The 19,768-nt window shown below is 69.6% G+C and overlaps 1 protein-coding gene across 1 annotated transcript; it reads left to right on the top strand.

Annotated features, from left to right (window-relative positions):
• The first annotated feature begins 577 nt into the window (after window positions 1-577).
• Window positions 578-16,363, top strand: SYT3 (synaptotagmin 3). Its single transcript, XM_072847667.1, is given in 10 exon segments — window positions 578-620; window positions 2,902-3,061; window positions 4,304-4,541; window positions 6,459-6,601; window positions 6,637-7,025; window positions 9,296-9,305; window positions 9,308-9,415; window positions 11,982-12,153; window positions 14,732-14,861; window positions 16,283-16,363. Coding segments are annotated over 9 exon segments (1,425 nt in total). The 5' UTR covers window positions 578-620; window positions 2,902-2,907.
• The last annotated feature ends 3,405 nt before the right edge of the window (window positions 16,364-19,768 follow it).

Genomic DNA, 19,768 nt, shown 5'->3' with positions numbered 1-19,768 from the left:
GCTGGGGGTTCAGTTATGGGTCTGCGGGGAGCAGTTGTGGGGCTGGGGGGTCAGTTGTGGGTCTCAGGGGGCAGTTGTGGGGCTGGGGGGTCAGTTATGGGGCTGGGGGCAGTTGTGGGTCTCGGGGCGGTTGTGGGGCTGGGGGTTCAGTTATGGGTCTGCGGGGAGCAGTTGTGGGGCTGGGGGTCAGTTGTGGGTCTCGTGGGGGCAGTTGTGGGGCTGGGGGGTCAGTTATGGGGCTGGGGGCAGTTGTGGGTCTCGGGGGGCAGTTGTGGGGCTGGGGGTCACTGCGGGGTCCGTCGCTGTGGGTGCACATGTGGGGCAGCCCCACTGCTCGGGGGGAGGGGGGGCTCTGGCACGGCGTGCGAAGCGGGGGGGGGGGGCGCGCCCACCCGCGCGCCGGGGGCGGCGCGGTCGCACCCCTCGTGTGTCGCACGAGGGCCCCCCCCCCAAAGGCGTCTCCCCGCAGGCCGCCGCCGCACGAGGGACCCCCCCTCCCCCGCCGCTCGTGAGCTCACGGCCCTCGTGCCGCATGGCCCGGCCCAGCCCCCGCCTTGCACACTTGCCCCCCCCCGGGCACCGCTGACCCCCCCCGGCCCCGCCCAGGAGCCGCCCAACAGGTGACGGCGTCGCACGAGGGCTCGCACGAGGGGCGGGGGCGGGCGTGCACGCGTGTCGCACGGGGAAGGGGGGAGGGGGGGCGGTTGTGAGCGCGGGGCCCCGTGCGCGGCCACGAGCGCGAGGACGTTCCCAATCCCCGTGCGCCCTCGTGAGCACGAGGACGCGCGCAACCGCGAGGAGGACCCCGCGCACGCTCGTGAGCACGAGCGCTCGCACGATCACGCTCGCGACCCCACGCACGCTCAACCCCTCGCACACTCGCAACCCCCCGCACCCTCAGCCCCGCGCACACTCACGATCACGAGCGCTCGCACGATCACACTCGCGACCCCGCGCACGCTCACGATCCTGAGCGCTCGCACGATCGCGCTCCCAACCCTGCGCACGCTCAACCCCGTGCACACTCATCATCACAAGCGCTCGCACGATCGCGCTCACAACCCCGCGCACGCTCGCGATCACGAGCGTTTGCACGATCACGCTCGCAACCCTGTGCACGCTCAACCCCTTGCACACTCGCAACCCCGTGCACCCTCAACCCCGCGCACGCTCGCTATCACGAGCGCTTGCACAATCGTGCTCCCAACCCCATGCACGCTCAACCCCGTGCACACTCATCATCACAAGCGCTCGCACGATCGCGCTCCCAACCCCACGCACGCTGAACCCTGTGCACACTCATCATCACAAGCGCTTGCACAATCACACTCCCAACCCTGCGCACGCTCGCGATCGCGAGCGCTTGCACGATCGCGCTCGCAACCCCGCGCACGTTCAACCCCTCGCACACTCGCAACCCCCCACACCCTCAACCCCGCGCACGCTCGCGATCACGAGCGCTTGCACGATCGCGCTCCCAACCCTGCGCACGCTCAACCCCGTGCACACTCATCATCACAAGCACTTGCACGATCGCGCTCTCAGCCCCGCGCACGCTCGCGATCACGAGCGCTCGCACGATCACGCTCGCGACCCCGCGCACGCTCAACCCCTCGCACACTCGCAACCCCGCGCACGCTTGCAATTGCAAGCGCTTGCACGATCACGCTCACAACCCCGTGCACGCTCAACCCCGTGCACACTCATCATCACAAGCACTTGCACGATCGCGCTCACAACCCCGCGCACACTCAACCCTGTGCACACTCACAACCCCCCACACCCTCAACCCCACTCACGCTCGCGGTCACGAGCGCTTGCACAATCGCGCTCACAACCCCGTGCGCCCTCAGCCCCGCGCACGCTCGCAATCACGAGCGCTCGCACGACCACGCTCGCGACCCTGCGCACACTCAACCCCGTGCACACTCATCATCACAAGCACTTGCACGATCGCGCTCTCAACCCGGCGCACGCTCGTGATCACGAGCGCTCGCACGACCACGCTCGCGACCCCGCGCACGCTCAACCCCTCGCACACTCGCAACCCCACGCGCCCTCAGCCCCGCGCACGCTCGCGATCGCAAGCGCTTGCACAATTGCGCTCACAACCCCGCGCACGCTCAACCCCGCGCACGCTCGCGATCACGAGCGCTCGCACGACCACGCTCGCGACCCCGCGCACACTCAACCCCTCGCACACGCACAACCCCCTGCACCCTCAACCCCGCGCACGCTCGCGATCGCAAGCGCTTGCACAATCACGCTCACAACCCCGTGCACGCTCAACCCCGTGCACACTCATCATCACAAGCGCTTGCACGATCACGCTCACAACCCCGTGCACGCTCAACCCCTTGCACACTCGCAACCCCCCACGCCCTCAACCCTGCGCACGCTCGCGATCACGAGCGCTTGAACAACCACGCTCGCAACCCTGCGCACGCTCAACCCCTCGCACACTCACAACCCCCCACACCCTCAACCCCGCGCACACTCGCGATCGCAAGCGCTCGCACGATCGCGCTCACAACCCCGTGCACGCTCAACCCCGTGCACACTCATCATCACAAGCGCTCGCACGATCGCGCTCACAACCCCGTGCACGCTCAACCCCGCGCACGCTCAACCCCGCGCACGCTCACAACCCCGTGCGCCCTCAACCCCGCGCACGCTCGCGATCACGAGCGCTTGCACAATCGCGCTCCCAACCCCGCGCACGCTCAACCCCGCGCACGCTCGCGCTCACGAGCGCTCGCACGACCACGCTCGCGACCCCGCGCACGCTCGACCCCGCGCGCCCTCGTCGCCGCCCTCTCGCCGCCGTCGCCGGGCCCCGTCCCCGCGTGCGAGGCGCGGCGGGCGTGCGAGGCGGCGTGCGAGGGGCCCGTGCCCGCGCAGGCGGCCATGTCGGGGGACTACGAGGAGGACGTCTGCCGCAGCGCCCTGCGCCTGGTGCAGGAGCTCTGCTTCGCCCCCCGCGCCCGCCCCCCCCACGCCAAGTGCCTCGAGTTCACCGACCTCCTGCGCCACCGCGGCCACCCCCGGCCCTCCGACGCCGGTCAGCACCCAGGGGTGGGGGCACCCCCCCAAAGGGATGGGACCCCCGGGGGATGGGACCCCCCCGGGGGTGGGGGCACCCCCCCAAAGGGATGGGACCCCCCAGGGTTGGGGACACCAAGGGATGGGGACACCAAGGGATGGGACCCCCCCAGGGGTGGGGACACCCCCCCAAAGGGATGGGACCCCCCCAGGGGATGGGGACACCAAGGGATGGGACCCCCCCAGGGGTGGGGGCACCCCCCCAGGGATGGGACCCCCCAGGGTTGGGGACCCCCAGGGATGGGGACACCAAGGGATGGGGACACCAAGGGATGGGACCCCCCCAGGGGTGGGGACCCCCCCCCAAGGCTGGGACACCCCAGGGATAGGCCCCCCCCGAGATGGGACCCCCAAGGGATGGGGACCCCCACAAGCGATGGGGACCCCCCCTAGGAGAGGACCTCCCCTCCCCCCAGTTTGGGGGTGACCCCAGGAGGGTGCTGGGCCCCTCGGTGGCTTTTGGGGACCCCCCGGGAGGGTGACAGGGACCCCAAGATCATAGTGGGGCCCCCAGGAGGGTGCTGGGCCCCCCGGGTGGGTTTTAGGGACCCCCCAGGAGGGTTTTAGGGACCCCCCAGGAGGGTGACAGGGTCCCCAAGACCATAGTGGGGCCCCCAGGAGGGTGACGGGGACCCCAAGACCATAATGTGACCCCAGGAGGGTGCTGGGCCCCCCGGGTGGGTTTTAGGGACCCCCTGGGAGGGTGACAGGGACCCCAGGAGGGTGCTGGGCCCCTCGGTGGCTTTTGGGGACCCCCCGGGAGGGTGACAGGGACCCCAAGAGCATAGTGGGGCCCCCAGGAGGGTTTTGGGGACCCCCCAGAAGGGTGACAGGGTCCCCAAGACCATAGTGGGGACCCCAGGAAGGTGACGGGGACCCCAGGAGGGTGCTGGGCCCCTTGGGTGGCTTTTGGGGACCCCCCAGGAGGGTGACAGTGTCCCCAAGACCATAGTGGGGCCCCCAGGAGGGTGCTGGGCCCCTCAGGTGGGTTTTAGGGACCCCCCAGGAGGGTGACGGGGACCCCAAGACCATAGTGGGGCCCCCAGGAGGGTGACGGGGACCCCAAGAACACATTGGGACCCCAGGAGGGTGCTGGGCCCCCCGGGTGGGTTTTAGCCCCCTCCCCCGAGGTTCCCCCCCCTCCCCGGTGTCAGGGCCCCCCGGTGTCAGGGCCCCCCCGTGCCAGCCCCTGTCCCCCCAGAGGTGTCGGTCAGCCTGCTGTCGGTCATCGTCACCTTCTGCGGCATCGTGCTGCTGGGGGTCTCCCTCTTCGTCTCCTGGAAGCTCTGCTGGGTCCCCTGGCGCCATAAGGGGGGGCCGGGGGCCGCCCCCCGCAAAGAACCCCCCCAAATTGGGGGGGGAGCTTTCGGGGACCCCCTGCCCGAGCGAGGGGACTCGGGTCCCGAGCCCCCCCCCGAACGCTGCTACCTGGACATGGGGCCCTGTCCCGAGGGGGGGGGGAGGGCGCTCGGGCCCCCCCCGGGCCAGGGGCCCCCCCAGGTGCCCCCCCAGGGTCCCCATGAGCTGGGGGGGGACGGGACGGGGACGGGGACCCTGCCCAGCGCCCCCTCCCAGCAGCACGTGGTCAGCCTGGGCAGCAGGTAGGGACGGGGGACGGGGGGACAGGGGACGGGGGGACAGGGGGCATGGGGGGACAGGGGGCATGGGGGACTTGGGGACAGGGGGCACAGGGATGGGGGGACATGGGGGCACAGGGGACATGGGGGGGACATGGGGGGACTTGGGGACGAGGGGGCACAGGGATGGGGGGACATGGGGGGACGGGGGACGTGGGGGGACATGGGGGACTTGGGGACGAGGGGGCACAGGGATGGGGGACATGGGGGACAGGGGACGTGGGGGGACAGGGGACATGGGGACTTGGGGACAGGGGGACTTGGGGACGGGGGGCACAGGGATGGGGGGACATGGGGGGGACAGGGGACATGGGGGACATGGGGGGGACAGGGGGCATGGGGACAAAGAGAGCATGGGGGGGACAAGGGACATGGGGGGACTTGGGGGGACTTGGGGACAGGGGGCACAGGGATGGGGGACATGGGGGGACGGGGGACAGGGGGGACAGGGGCATGGGGACAAAGAGCGTGGGGACAGGGGACATGGGGGGACTTGGGGACAGGGGGCACAGGGATGGGGGACAGGGGGGACAGGGGACAGGGGGACAGGGGGACATGGGGACAAAGAGAGCATGGGGGGACAAGGGACATGGGGGGACTTGGGGACAGGGGGGCACAGGGATGGGGGGACATGGGGGGACAGGGGACAGGGGGGACTTGGGGACAGGGGGCACAGGGATGGGGGACATGGGGGGGACAGGGGACAGGGGGGACAGGGGCATGGGGACAAAGAGCGTGGGGACAGGGGACATGGGGGGGACGGGGGGCACGGGGGCGATGGGGGACATGGGGATGGGGGGACACGGGGGGACATGGTGGGGACGGGGGACACGGGGTGGGGGTGACATGGGGACATGGATGGGGAGGGGGTGACACAGGGACATGGGGACGGGGGGGACATGGGGACAGGGGGCAGAGGGTGGGGTCCGCATGGGGACAGGGACAGTGTGGGGACGGGTGCTGCCCAGCGCGGGGGGGCACGAGTGTCCCCGTCCCCATGTGTGGGGGTGCACATGAGCCCCCCGTGTCCCCATGGGCACTGGGGGGGACATGGGTGACCCCATGTCCCCATGTGCATGGGGGGGACACTGGTGACCCCGTGTCCCCATGGGCACTGGGGGGGACACACACAAGTGTCCCTGTCCCCATGGGGATGGGGGGCACAAGTGACCCCATGTCCCCATGTGCATGGGGGGGGGGGGAGGGGGCACAAGTGTCCCTGTCCCCATGTCCCCATGTCCCCATGTGCATGGGGGGGGGACAAATGACCCCCATGTCCCCATGTCTCCATGTCCCCATGTGTGGGGGTGCACATGAGCCCCCCCCCACGTCCCCATGTGCATGGGGGGGGGACACTGGTGACCCCATGTCCCCATGTGCATGGGGGGGGGAGGGGCACAAGTGTCCCTGTCCCCATGTCCCCATGGGGATGGGGGGGCCACAAGTGACCCCCATGTCCCTGTGTGCATGGGGGGGGGACACTGGTGACCCCATGTCCCCATGGGGATGGGGGGGGGCACTGGTGACCCCATGTCCCCATGGGCACTGGGGGACACACACACATGGCCCCCCATCCCCATGACCATTGCCGGGGGGAGGGGCCCAATCCCCCCCCTCCTCCCTTGGGGTCCCCTGGGTGCACAACCCCCCCCCACGCCGTGAATGGGGCGGTGCGGGGGGGTCCCCTTGTGCCCCCCCCCAACCCCCTCTCTCCCCCAGCACCCCCTGCCCCCCGCCCCCCGAGGACAAACCGGAGCAGAACCCCTGCAACCTGGGCCAGATCCAACCCGAACTCTACGCTCCCGGCGAAGGCGATTTCGGGGGCGCCCGGGGGATCGCGGGCGGCGTCGGCGGGCTCGGGGGGGGGACAGGAGACCTAAAAGTGGGGGGGCCCCCCCCCCCCGCGGCCGTTTGAGCGTGGCCTTGCGCTACGCCTACGGCTCGCAGCAGTTGGTGGTGCGGATCCTGCGGGCTCTGGATTTGCCCCCCAAAGACGCCAACGGCTTTTCGGACCCCTACGTGAAGATCTACCTCCTGCCCGACCGCAAGAAGAAATTCCAGACCAAGGTCCACCGCAAGACCTTGAACCCCGTCTTCGACGAGACCTTCAGTTTCGGGGTGCCCTTCGCCGAGCTCCCCGCCCGCCGCCTCCACTTCAGCGTCTACGATTTCGACCGCTTCTCGCGGCACGACCTGATCGGGCAGGTGGTGCTGGACGATCTCCTGGAGGTGGCCGAGAGGGGCGGCGAGGTCCCCATCTGGAGGGACATCCTGGAGGGCAGCGGGGTGAGGGGGCGGGGGGGCGGGGCGGGGGGGCGCAGCGCCGGGCGCAGCTGCAGACGCAGGCGCGGGTGCATTTGCTGCTCTGGGTGCAGCGCTGGGTGCAGGTGCAGGTGGGGGTGCAGGTGCATTTGCAGAAGCATTTGCAGATCTGGGTGCAGCACTGGGTGCAGGTGCATTTGCTGCTCTGGGTGCAGGTGCATTTGCAGGTGCATTTGCAGAAGCATTTGCAGAAGCATTTGCTGCTCTGGGTGCAGCGCTGGGTGCAGGTGCATTTGCTGCTCTGGGTGCAGGTGCATTTGCAGCTGCGTTGTTTGCAGAGGCATTTGCTGCTCTGGGTGCAGCGCTGGGTGCAAGTTCGGGTGCAGGTGCATTTGCAGGTGCATTTGCAGAAGCATTTGCAGATCTGGGTGCAGCACTGGGTGCAGGTGCATTTGCAGCTGCGTTGTTTGCAGAGGCAGTTGCAGGTCTGGGTGCAGCGCTGGGTGCATTTGCAGGTGTGGGTGCAGGTGCATTTGCTGCTCTGGGTGCAGGTTCATTTGCAGGTGCATTATTTGCAGAGGAATTTGCAGTTCTGGGTGCAGCGCTGGGTGCAGGTGCGGGTGCAGGTGCATTTGCAGAAGCATTTACTGCGCTGGGTGCAGGTGCATTTGCAGGTGCATTACTTGCAGAAGCATTTGCAGATCTGGGTGCAGGTGCAGGTGCATTTGCAGGTGCATTTGCAGAGGCAGCTGCAGCACTGGGTGCAGCACTGGGTGCAGTGCTGGGTGCAGGTGCGGGTGCAGGTGCATTTGCAGAAGCATTTGCTGCGCTGGGTGCAGATGCATTTGCAGGTGCATTATTTGCAGAAGCATTTGCAGATCTGGGTGCAGCACTGGGTGCAGGTGCATTTGCAGCTGCGTTGTTTGCAGAGGCAGTTGCAGGTCTGGGTGCAGCACTGGGTGCATTTGCAGGTGTGGGTGCAGGTGCATTTGCTGCTCTGGGTGCAGGTGCATTTGCAGGTGCATTATTTGCAGAGGAATTTGCTGCTCTGGGTGCAGCGCTGGGTGCAGGTGCGGCTGCATTTGCTGCTCTGGGTGCAGGTGCATTTGCAGATCTGGGTGCAGCGTTGGGTGCAGGTGCAGGTGCATTTGCAGGTGCATTATTTGCAGAAGCATTTGCAGATCTGGGTGCAGCGCTGGGTGCAGGTGGGGGTGCAGCTGCGTTGTTTGCAGAGGCATTTGCTGCTCTGGGTGCAGCACTGGGTGCATTTGCAGCTGTGGGTGCAGGTGCATTTGCAGGTGCATTTGCAGAGGCCGTTGCAGGTCTGGGTGCAGCGCTGGGTGCAGCTGCAGTCGCTGCTCTGGGTGCAGCTGCGGTTGCAGCGGCGTTTGCAGGCGCAGTTGTAGATGGGTTTGCAGCTCTGGGTGCAGGGGGGGCAGGGTTGGGTGCAGGGGGGAGGGGGTGCAGGGGGCAGGGGGGCAGCGTTGGGTGCAGGGGGGGGCAGGGTTGGGTGCGTCCGTCCTGGCGGCGCTGGGGGGGCCTGGCCCCGCTTTCAGCTCCAGGCGAGGGCTCGGCCCCCTCCCCCTGGAGTTTGGCCTCCCCCGTGACCCCTGACCCCTGTGACCCCTGACCCCTGTGACCCCTGACCCCCGTGACCCCTGACCCCCGCGACCCCTGGCCGCCGATGACCTGTGGCCCCCTGCGCCCTGTGACTCACCCTGACCCCTGACCTGGTGCCCCCTGCCCCTGGTGCCCTCTGACCTCGCCCTGTGACCTCTGACTTGACCTGTGCTCCCCCGACCCCACCCTGTGACCTCTGACTTGTGCCCCCTGACCTCACCCTCTGACCCCTGACCTCCACTCTGTGACCTCTGACTTGACCTGTGACCGCAACTTGTGCCCCCCCGTCCCCCCCCCGTGCCCCCTGCCCCCCACCCTGTGACCTCTGACTTGACCTGTGACCCCCAACCCCACCCTGTGACCTCTGACTTGACCTGTGACCCCAACTTGTGCCCCCCAACCTCACCCTCTGACCCCTGACCTCCACTCTGTGACCTCTGACTTGACCTGTGCCCCCCTGACCCCACCCTGTGACCTCTGACTTGACCCGTGACCCCAACCTGTCCCCCCGACCCCACCCCGTGCCCCCTCACCCCCACCCTGTGACCTCTGACCTGCCCTGTGACCCCCCTCCCCGCCCCGTGGCCCTCGGCCCCAGCAAACCTCGGCCCCCGGCGCCCCCCCGCCCCCTGTGACCTCTGCCCCTTGACCCCTGACCCGCCCCTCCCCCGCAGGAGAAGGCCGACCTGGGGAGGTGAACTTCTCGCTGTGCTACCTGCCCACGGCCGGGCGCCTGACCGTCACCGTCATCCGGGCCTCCAACCTGCGCGCCATGGACCTCACCGGCTTCTCCGGTGCGCGCCCGGGGCGGGGGACACAGGGGGCACGGGGGACACGGGGACACGGGGGCACGGGGGACACGGGGGGGACACGGGGACGGGGGACACGGGGGACATGGGGGTCATGGCGGATGTGGGGGATGTGGGGACGGGGGACACGGCGGGACATGGGGGACATGGGGATGTGGGGACAGGGGGGACATGGGGATGTGGGGACGTGGGGGGACGGGGGACACGGGGGACGGGGGGGACACGGGGACAGGGGGACACGGGGGACACGGGGGACATGGGGGACACGGGGACGGGGGGGACACGGGGGACACGGGGACGTGGGGGTCATGGGGGATGTGGGGGATGTGGGGACGTGGGGACGGGGGACATGGGGGACATGGGGACATGGGGACGGGGGGACATGAGGATATGGGGGACACGGGGACGGGGGGACACGGGGGACGGGGGACACAGGGGACATGGGGACATGGGGGACACGGGGACGGGGGGACATGAGGATATGGGGGGACATGGGGGTCGTGGGGATGTTGGGGATGTGGGGACGGGGGACACGGGGGACATGGGGGAACAGGGGGACATGGGGACACGGGGATGGGGGGACAGGGGGACATGAGGATATGGGGGGACATGGGGGATGTGGGGATGTGGGGACGTGGGGGACGGGGGACACGGGGGGATGTGGGGACACGGGGACGGGGGGACACAGGGACATGGGGGACATGGGGACATGGGGGAACACGGGGACACGGGGGGACATGGGGACACGGGGATGTGGGGACAGGGGGGACATGAGGATATGGGGGACATGGGGTCATGGGGGATGTGGGGGATGTGGGGACGGGGGGATGGGGGACACGGGGGACGTGGGGACACGGGGACATGGGGGACATGGGGACACGGGGGACACGGGGACATGGGGGAACACGGGGGACGGGGGACACAGGGGGGATGGGGGGACATGGGGACGTAGGGGGACACGGGGACATGGGGGACATGGGGGATGTGGGGACGTGGGGGACGGGGGACATGGGGACATGGGGACACGGGGGACACGGGGACATGGGGGACATGGGGGACATGGGGGGACACAGGGAGATGTGGGGACATGAGGACATGGGGGACATGGGGACACGGGGGATGTGGGGACATGGGGGACATCGGGGTGTGGGGACACAGGGGACGGGGGACATGGGGACATTGGGGGGACATTGGGGTGTGGGGACATGGAGGACATGGGGACATGGGGGACACGGGGGATGTGGGGGCACAGGGGACGTGGGGACGTGGGGACACGGGGGACATGGGGTCATGGTGGCACAGGGGGATATGGGGGACATGGGGACATGGGGAATGTGGGGGCATGGGGGGACATTGGGGGCGGGGGACGGGGGACACGGGGGACGATGTGGGGGACATGGGGCGTGGGGACACGGGCGATGGGGGGACACGGGGATGTGGGGGACACAGGGGATGTGGGGTCATGGGGGCACAAGGGGACGTGGGGACATGGGGGACATGGGGCACTGCTGGGTGTCTGTGGGGTGCCGTGGGGCCCCATGGGGCATCTGTGGGGTGCCGTGGGGCTCTGTGGGTTGGCCTCAGGGTGCTGTGGGGTGCTTTGGGGTGCCATGGGGCCCTGTGGGTTGGCCGTGGGGCTCTGTGGGTTGTCCGTGGGGTGCTGTAGGGTGGCTGTGGGGTGCCATGGGGTGCTGTGGGGTGCCGGGGGGCCGTGGGGGGTGGCCGGGGGGCTCTGTGGGTTGTCGGTGGGGTGCTGTAGGGTGGCTGTGGGGTGCCATGGGGTGCTGTGGGGTGCCATGGGGCCCTGTGGGTTGGCCGTGGGGCTCTGTGGGTTGTCCGTGGGGTGCTGTAGGGTGGCTGTGGGGTGCCATGGGGTGCTGTGGGGTGCCATGGGGCTCTGTGGGGTGGCCGTGGGGTGCCATGGGGCTCTGTGGGTTGGCCATGGGGTGCCGTGGGGCACCACAGAACAACCTCGGGTGCTCCGCGCGCTGGTCCCGAGGTGCCGCAGGGATGCCATGGGGCTCTGTGGGGTGGCCATGGGGCAGCTGTGGGGCAGCCGTGGGGTGCCATGGGGCTCTGTGGGTTGGCTGTGGGGTGCTGTGGGGCACCACAGAACGACCTCGGATGCTCCGTGTGCTGGTCCCGAGGTGCTGCGGGGCTCTGTGGGGCGGCCGCGGGGCGGCCGTGGGGCGGCTGTGGGGCAGCCGTGGGGTGCTGTGGGGTGCCATGGGGCTCTGTCGGTTGGCTGTGGGGTGCCGTGGGTCACCACAGAACGACCTTGGGGGCTCCGTGTGCTGGTCCCGAGGTGCCGTGGGGCGGCCGCGGGGCGGCCGTGGGGTGGCCATGGGGCAGCCGTGGGGTGCTGTGGGGTGCCATGGGGCTCTGTGGGTTGGCCGTGGGGTGCCATGGGGCACCACAGAACGACCTCGGGTGCTCCGTGCGCTGGTCCCGAGGTGCCGCAGGGATGCCGTGGGGCTCTGCGGGGCGGCCGTGGGGCAGCTGTGGGGCGGGCGTGGGGCGGGCGCGGGGTGCCATGGGGCCGTGCCCCCAGACCCCTACGTGAAGGCCTCGCTGATGGCGGAGGGCCGGCGGCTGAAGAAGCGCAAGACGTCCATCAAGAAGAACACCCTGAACCCCAGCTACAACGAGGCGCTGGTGTTCGACGTCCCCCACGAGAGCGTCCACCACGTCAGCCTCACCATCGCCGTCGTCGACTACGACTGGTGAGCGGGGCGCCCGCCGCGGGGGGACGGACAGACGGACGGGGGACGGGGGACGGATGGATGGGGGGTGGGGGACACACGGATGTGGGGGACACAGGGACGTGGGGGGACAGGGGGACATAGGGGGATGGGGGACAGACGGACATAGGGGGACGGGGGACAGACGGACGGGGAGGGATGGGGGGACAGACGGATGTGGGGGGACACACAGGGACGTGGGAGGACAGATGGACATAGGGGGCACAGGGGACAGACGGACATAGGGGGACAGGGGACAGACGGACGGGGAGGGATGGGGGACAGACGGACGGGGGAGGTACACGGATGGGGGGTTGGGGGGACACACGGATGTGGGGGACACAGGGACGTGGGGGACAGGGGACATAGGGGGCAGAGGGGGACAGACGGACATAGGGGGATGGGGGGACAGATGGACGGGGGCACAGGGGACAGACGGACATAGGGGGACGGGGGACAGACGGACAGACGGACGGGGGGACAGGGGATGGGGGAAGAAGACGGATGGGGGGTTGGGGGACACACGGATGTGGGGGGACACAGGGACGTGGGGGACAGACGGACATAGGGGGATGGGGGACAGACGGACGGGGGACAGGGGGACAGACGGACATAGAGGGGATGGGGGACAGACGGACATAGGGGGCACAGGGGGACAGATGGACATAGGGGGATGGGGGACAGACGGACGGGGGACAGGGGGACAGACGGACATAGGGGGATGGGGGACAGACGGACAGGGGGCACAGGGGGACAGACGGATGGGGAGGGATGGGGGACGGGGAGGGACAGGGGGACAGACGGATGGGGGGAGGAACACGGATGGGGGGTTGGGGGACACACGGATGTGGGGGACACAGGGACGTGGGGGACAGACGGACATAGGGGGATGGGGGACAGACGGACATAGGGGCACGGGGACAGACGGACGGGGAGGGATGGGGGACAGACGGATGTGGGGGGACACACAAGGACGTGGGGGACAGACGGACATAGGGGGATGGGGGACAGACGGACATAGGGGATGGGGGACAGACGGACATAGGGGGATGGGGGACAGACGGACATAGGGGGCACAGGGGGACAGACAGACGGGGAGGGATGGGGGACAGACGGACAGGGGACAGACGGATGGGGGGAACATGGACGTGGGGGTTGGGGGACACACGGATGTGGGGGGATGGGGGACACATGGACGTGGGGGACACACAGGGATGTGGGAGGACAGGGGACAGACAGACGGGGGGACAGACGGACATAGGGGGATGGGGGACAGACGGACAGGGAGGGACAGGGGGACAGACGGACATAGGGGGGATGGGGACACACGGACGGGGCCGTGGGCCGGGGACGCCCGTGCGAGGGGCTGCAGGGGGCAGGGCCGGTGTTGCCGGTGGGGGTGGGGACGGGGGAGTTGGGGGCCCGGGGTCCCAGGTTAGGTGCCCCCGACGCCTGGGTGCCCGGGGGTGGGGAGCTTTTGGGGTCCCTGGACACCTGCGCTCGCCAGGCGATGGGGTCCTGGGGTGGGGTGCCCCCGGATACTTGGGTGCCCTTGGGGGGGCAGGGGGAGCATTGGGGGTCCCCGCACGCCTGGGTCCCCGACGCGGGGGTCGTGGGGTGGGGTGGCCCCGGCCCCGGGGCGGGGGCTGGGTGCCGTGGGGTGGGGTGGGGGATGGGTGCCATGGGGTGGGGGGATGGGTTCCATTGCGTGGGGGGATGGGTGCCATGGGGTCAGAGCTGGGTGCCGCGGGGTGGGGCTGGGTGCGGTGGGGTGGGGGCTGGGTGCCGTGGGGCAGGGCTGGGTGCCGTGGGGCTGGGTGCGGTGGGGTGGGGGCTGGGTGCCGTGGGGCAGGGGCTGGGTGCCGTGGGGCTGGGTGCGGTGGGGCTGGGTGCCGTGGGGCGGGGCTGGGTGCCGTGGGGCAGGGCTGGGTGCCATGGGGCAGGGCTGGGTGCCGTGGGGCGGGGCTGGGTGCCGTGGGGCAGGGGCTGGGTGCCGTGGGGCTGGGTGCGGTGGGGCTGGGTGCCGTGGGGCGGGGCTGGGTGCCGTGGGGCAGGGCTGGGTGCCATGGGGCAGGGCTGGGTGCCGTGGGGTGGGGCTGGGTGCCATGGGGCAGGGCTGGGTGCCGTGGGGCGGGGTGCCATGGGGCAGGGCTGGGTGCGGCGGGGCGGGGCTGGGTGCCGTGGGGCTGGGTGCCGTGGGGCGGGGCTGGGTGCCATGGGGCAGGGCTGGGTGTGGTGGGGCGGGGCTGGGTGCCGTGGGGCTGGGTGCCACGGGGTGGGGCTGGGTGCCGTGGGGTGGGGCTGGGTGTGGCGGGGCGGGGTTGGGTGCGGTGGGGCTGGGTGCGGCGGGGCTGGGTGCTGTGGGGTGGGGCTGGGTGTGGCGGGGCGGGGTTGGGTGCGGTGGGGCTGGGTGCGGCGGGGCTGGGTGCTGTGGGGCAGGGCTGGGTGCGGCGGGGCGGGGCTGGGTGCGGTGGGGCTGGGTGCCGTGGGGTGGGGCTGGGTGCGGCGGGGCGGGGCTGGGTGCGGCGGGGCTGGGTGCCACGGGTGTCCCTGTCCCCAGCATCGGGCACAACGAGGTGATCGGGCTCTGCCGCGTGGGCAGCGACGCCGAGGGCCCGGGCCGGGAGCACTGGGCGCAGATGCTGGCCAACCCCCGCAAGCCCATCGAGCACTGGCACACCCTCGTCGAGGTGAGACCCCCACCCACGGGCACCCGCGGGGGCTCCCGGCGCCCACCGAGCATCCCTGGCACCCGTAGGGAAGCCACGGGCAACCCCCGGCACCCATGGGGCACCCACAGGACCCCCAGCACCCATAGGGAACCCCCAGCACCCATAGGGAACCCATAGGACCCCCCCAGCACCCATGGGGAATCCCCAGCACCCATAGGGAACCCATAGGACCCCCCCAGCACCCATGGGGAACCCCCAGCACCCATAGGGAACCCATAGGACCCCCCCAGCACCCACAGGACCCCCAGCACCCATAGGGAACCCATAGGACCCCCCCAGCACCCATAGGGAACCCATGGGACCCCCAGCACCCATGGGACCTCCTGACACCCACGGGACCCCAGTCCCCCTGGAGCTCCCATGCGTCGTGCAAGGGCCCTTGTGCAATCGCGCCCGTGCAAGAGTCCCCGTGCGAGCGTCCCCATGGGAGAGTCCCCGTGCGAGGGTCCTCGTGAAAGAGTCCCCATTTGAGGCCCCGTGCGAGCGTCCCCGTGCGAGAGTCCCTGTGTGAGTGTCCCCATGCAAGGGTCCCCGTGTGAGGGTCCCCGTGCGAGCGTCCCCGTGCGAGAGTCCCTGTGCAAGAGTCCCTGTGCGAGGGTCCCCGTGCGAGTGTCCCCATGCAAGGGTCCTCGTGAAAGAGTCCCCATGCGAGTGTCCCCGTGTGAGCGTCCCAGTGCGAGGCCCCATGCGAGGGTCCCCATGGGAGAGTCCCCGTGCAAGAGTCCCCGTGCAAGGGTCCCCGTGCGAGAGTCCCTGTGTGAGCGTCCCCGTGCGAGTGTCCCTGTGCGAGGGTCCCTGTGTGAGCGTCCCCGTGCGAGGGTCCCCATGGGAGAGTCCCCGTGCGAGAGTCCCCGTGCGAGCGTCCCAGTGCGAGGCCCCGTGCGAGGGTCCCCATGGGAGAGTCCCCGTGCAAGAGTCCCCGTGCAAGGGTCCCCGTGCGAGAGTCCCTGTGCGAGGGTCCCCATGGGAGAGTCCCCGTGCGAGGGTCCCTGTGCGAGGCCCCGTGCGAGGGTCCCCGTGCAAGCGTCCCCGTGCTAGGGTCCCTGTGTGAGTGTCCCCATGCAAGGGTCCCCGTGCAAGGGTCCCCGTGCGAGAGTCCCTGTGTGAGCGTCCCCGTGCGAGGGTCCCCATGGGAGTGTCCCCGTGCGAGAGTCCCCGTGCGAGGCCCCGTGCGAGGCCCCGTGCGAGAGTCCCCGTGCGAGAGTCCCCGTGCGAGAGTCCCCGTGCGAGGCCCTGTGCGAGGGTCCCCGTGCGAGAGTCCCCGTGCGAGGGTCCCCGTGCGAGGGTCCCCATGGGAGTGTCCCCGTGCGAGAGTCCCCGTGCGAGGGTCCCCGTGCGAGGCCCCGTGCGAGGCCCCGTGCGAGCGTCCCCGTGCGCAGGAGAAGGCGCTGGGGCTGGCGGCCAAGGGGTCGGCGCGGGACAAACCCGGCGTCGTGGTGGAGCCCATCGGCCCCGACTGAGCCCAGTGAGCACTGGGGGCACTGGGAGCACTGGGAGGGACTGGGAGCTCTGTGGGAGGCACTGGCGGGGGACTGGGAGGCACTGGGGGGGCACTGGGAGCTGCACTGGGGGCACTGGGAGGCACTGGGAGGCACTGGGGGGCACTGGGAGCTGCACTGGGGGCACTGGGAGGGACTGGGAGGCACTAGGGAGCACTGGGAGCTGCACTGGGGACACTGGGAGGCACTGGGGGAGCCTGGGAGGGACTGGGAGGCACTGGGGGGGACTGGGAGCTGTGTGTGGGAGCACTGGGAGCTGCACTGGGGGCACTGGGAGGCACTGGGAACACACTGGTGGGCACTGGGAAGGACTGGGAGCTGCATGAGGGCACTGGGAGGGACTGGCAGCTGCACTAGAAGGGACTGGGAGGCACTGGGAAGGCACTGGGAGGGACTGGGAGCTGCGTGGGAGGCACTGGGAGCTGCACTGGGAAGGACTGGGAGGGACTGGGAGCTGCAGGGGGGGCACTGGGAGGGCGCTGGGGGACACTGGCAGATGCACTGGGGGCACTGGGTTTGACTGGGAGTGGCACTGGGAGGGACTGGGGGCACTGGGACCTCCATTAGAGGCTCTGGGAGGGTACTGGGAGGCACTGGGAGCTACATGGAGGGCACTGGGAGGCACTGGGAGGACTCTGGGTGGTACTGGGGGCCACTGGGAGATGTACTGGGGGTACTGGGGGGCACTGGGAGACACTGGGAGCTGCATGAGGGGACCCAGGCCATACTGGGGTGGCACATTACCATACTGGGAGGGCACTGGGCCATACTGGGGGGCACTTTACTGTACTGGGAGGGCACTGGGCCATACCGGGAGGGCACTGGGCCATACTGGGGGGCACTTTACCGTACTGGGAGGGCACTGGGCCATACTGGGGGCACTTTACCATACTGGGAGGGCACTGGGCCATACTGGGGGCACTTTACCATACTGGGAGGGCACTGGGCCATACTGGGAGGCACTTTACTGTACTGGGAGGGCACTGGGCCATACCGGGAGGGCACTGGGCCATACTGGGGGGCCACTGGGCCATACTGGGGGGCACTTTACTGTACTGGGAGGGCACTGGGCCATACTGGGGGGCACTTTACTGTACTGGGAGGGCACTGGGCCATACCGGGAGGGCACTGGGCCATACTGGGGGGTACTTTACCGTACTGGGAGGGCACTGGGCCATACTGGGGGGCACTTTACCGTACTGGGAGGGCACTGGGCCATACTGGGGGGTACTTTACCGTACTGGGAGGGCACTGGGCCATACTGGAAGGGCACTGGGCCATACTGGGGGGCACTTTACCGTACTGGGAGGGCACTGGGCCATACTGGGGGGCACTTTACCGTACTGGGGGGCACTTTACCATACTGGGAGGCCACTGGGCCATACTGGGGGGCACTTTACCGTACTGGGAGGGCACTGGGCCATACTGGAGGGCACTTTACCATACTGGGAGGGCACTGGGCCATACTGGGAGGCACTTTACTGTACTGGGAGGGCACTGGGCCATACTGGGAGGGCACTGGGCCATACTGGGGGGCCACTGGGCCATACTGGGGGGCACTTTACTGTACTGGGAGGGCACTGGGCCATACTGGCGGGCACTTTACTGTACTGGGAGGGCACTGGGCCATACTGGGAGGGCACTGGGCCATACTGGGGGGCACTTTACTGTACTGGGAGGGCACTGGGCCATAGTGGGGGGCACTTTACCATACTGGGAGGGCACTGGGCCATACTGGGAGGGCACTGGGCCATACTGGGAGGCACTTTACCGTACTGGGAGGGCACTGGGCCATACTGGGAGGCACTTTACTGTACTGGGAGGGCACTGGGCCATACTGGGAGGGCACTGGGCCATACTGGAGGGCACTTTACTGTACTGGGGGGGGCACTGGGCCATACTGGGGGGCACTTTACCCTACTGGGAGGGCACTGGGCCATACTGGGAAGGCACTGGGCCATACTGGGGGGTACTTTACCATACTGGGAGGGCACTGGGCCATACTGGGAGGGCACTGGGCCATACTGGGAGGCACTTTACTGTACTGGGAGGGCACTGGGCCATACTGGGAGGGCACTGGGCCATACTGGGAGGCACTTTACCGTACTGGGAGGGCACTGGGCCATACTGGGAGGCACTTTACTGTACTGGGAGGGCACTGGGCCATACTGGGGGGCACTTTACTGTACTGGGAGGGCACTGGGCCATACTGGGAGGCACTTTACCGTACTGGGAGGGCACTGGGCCATACTGGGGGGTACTTTACCGTACTGGGAGGGCACTGGGCCATACTGGGAGGGCACTGGGCCATACTGGGGGTCACTTTACCGTACTGGGAGGGCACTGGGCCATAGTGGGGGGCACTTTACCATACTGGGAGGGCACTGGGCCATACTGGGGGGCACTTTACTGTACTGGGGGGGGCACTGGGCCATACTGGGAGGCCACTGGGCCATACTGGGAGGGTGCTGACCCCTCTCTCCTGCAGGCGGTGGGGCCAGAGGCGCCGGCCCGGCCGGGGGGGCCCCGCCACCGAAGCCATAGGGACCCCCGGGCCCCCCGGGCCCCCACCGGCACGACAAGGGGGGGCCCGGCCCCCCCCCACTGTGAACCCCGGCGTCCGGGCCGGGGGGGGCCCCCCCACAGCCACGCGAAGGACCCAGGCGCCGGGCATCGCCCCCCCCCCAATGTGTTCGTGTCGGGGGGCCCTTGGAGGGACCCAGCCACCTGGGTGCCCCCACCCCCTCCTCGTGTCACGTGTTTGTATGGGGGCCCCCAAAGGGGACCCGGGCACCCCACCCCCCTTGTGTGTGTCTATGGGGGCTCCCAGAGTGGACCCAGGCGTCCAGGGCCCCCCCACTGTGGATGTGTGTGGGGCCCCAAAGCCCAGTGCGTCCCCCGGGGTGTCCCCCCCCGTCCCGTGTCCCCGCGTGTGCGTCTGCGTGTGGGGCCGGGGGGCCCCAGAAGCCATAAACCCCCAATAAAGCCCCAGGAGCCGCCTGCGCCTGCCTGCGCCGGGGGACACGGGGGACACGGGGGACACGGGGGACATGGGGGTGGGGGGACATGGGGGTGGGGGCACACAGGGATTGGGGAACATGGGGGTGGGGGACACGGGGGACACGGGGACACGGAGACGGGGGACATGGGGGACACGGGGGACATGGGGGGACACGGGGTGGGGGGACATGGGGGTGGGGGCACACAGGGATTGGGGAACACGGGGTGGGGGACATGGGGACACGGGGGACACGGGGATTGGGGGACATGGGGACACGGGGACGGGGGACACGGGGGTGGGGGCACACAGGGATTGGGGAACACGGGGGACACAGGGACACGGGGATTGGGGGACATGGGGGACAG

This window comes from Ciconia boyciana, chromosome 28 (genome assembly GCF_034638445.1).
Source record: "Ciconia boyciana chromosome 28, ASM3463844v1, whole genome shotgun sequence".
NCBI classification, from domain to species: domain Eukaryota; kingdom Metazoa; phylum Chordata; class Aves; order Ciconiiformes; family Ciconiidae; genus Ciconia; species Ciconia boyciana.
The sequence above is the reverse complement of the archived record's forward strand: the minus strand, read 5'-3'. Positions and strand labels throughout refer to the sequence as shown.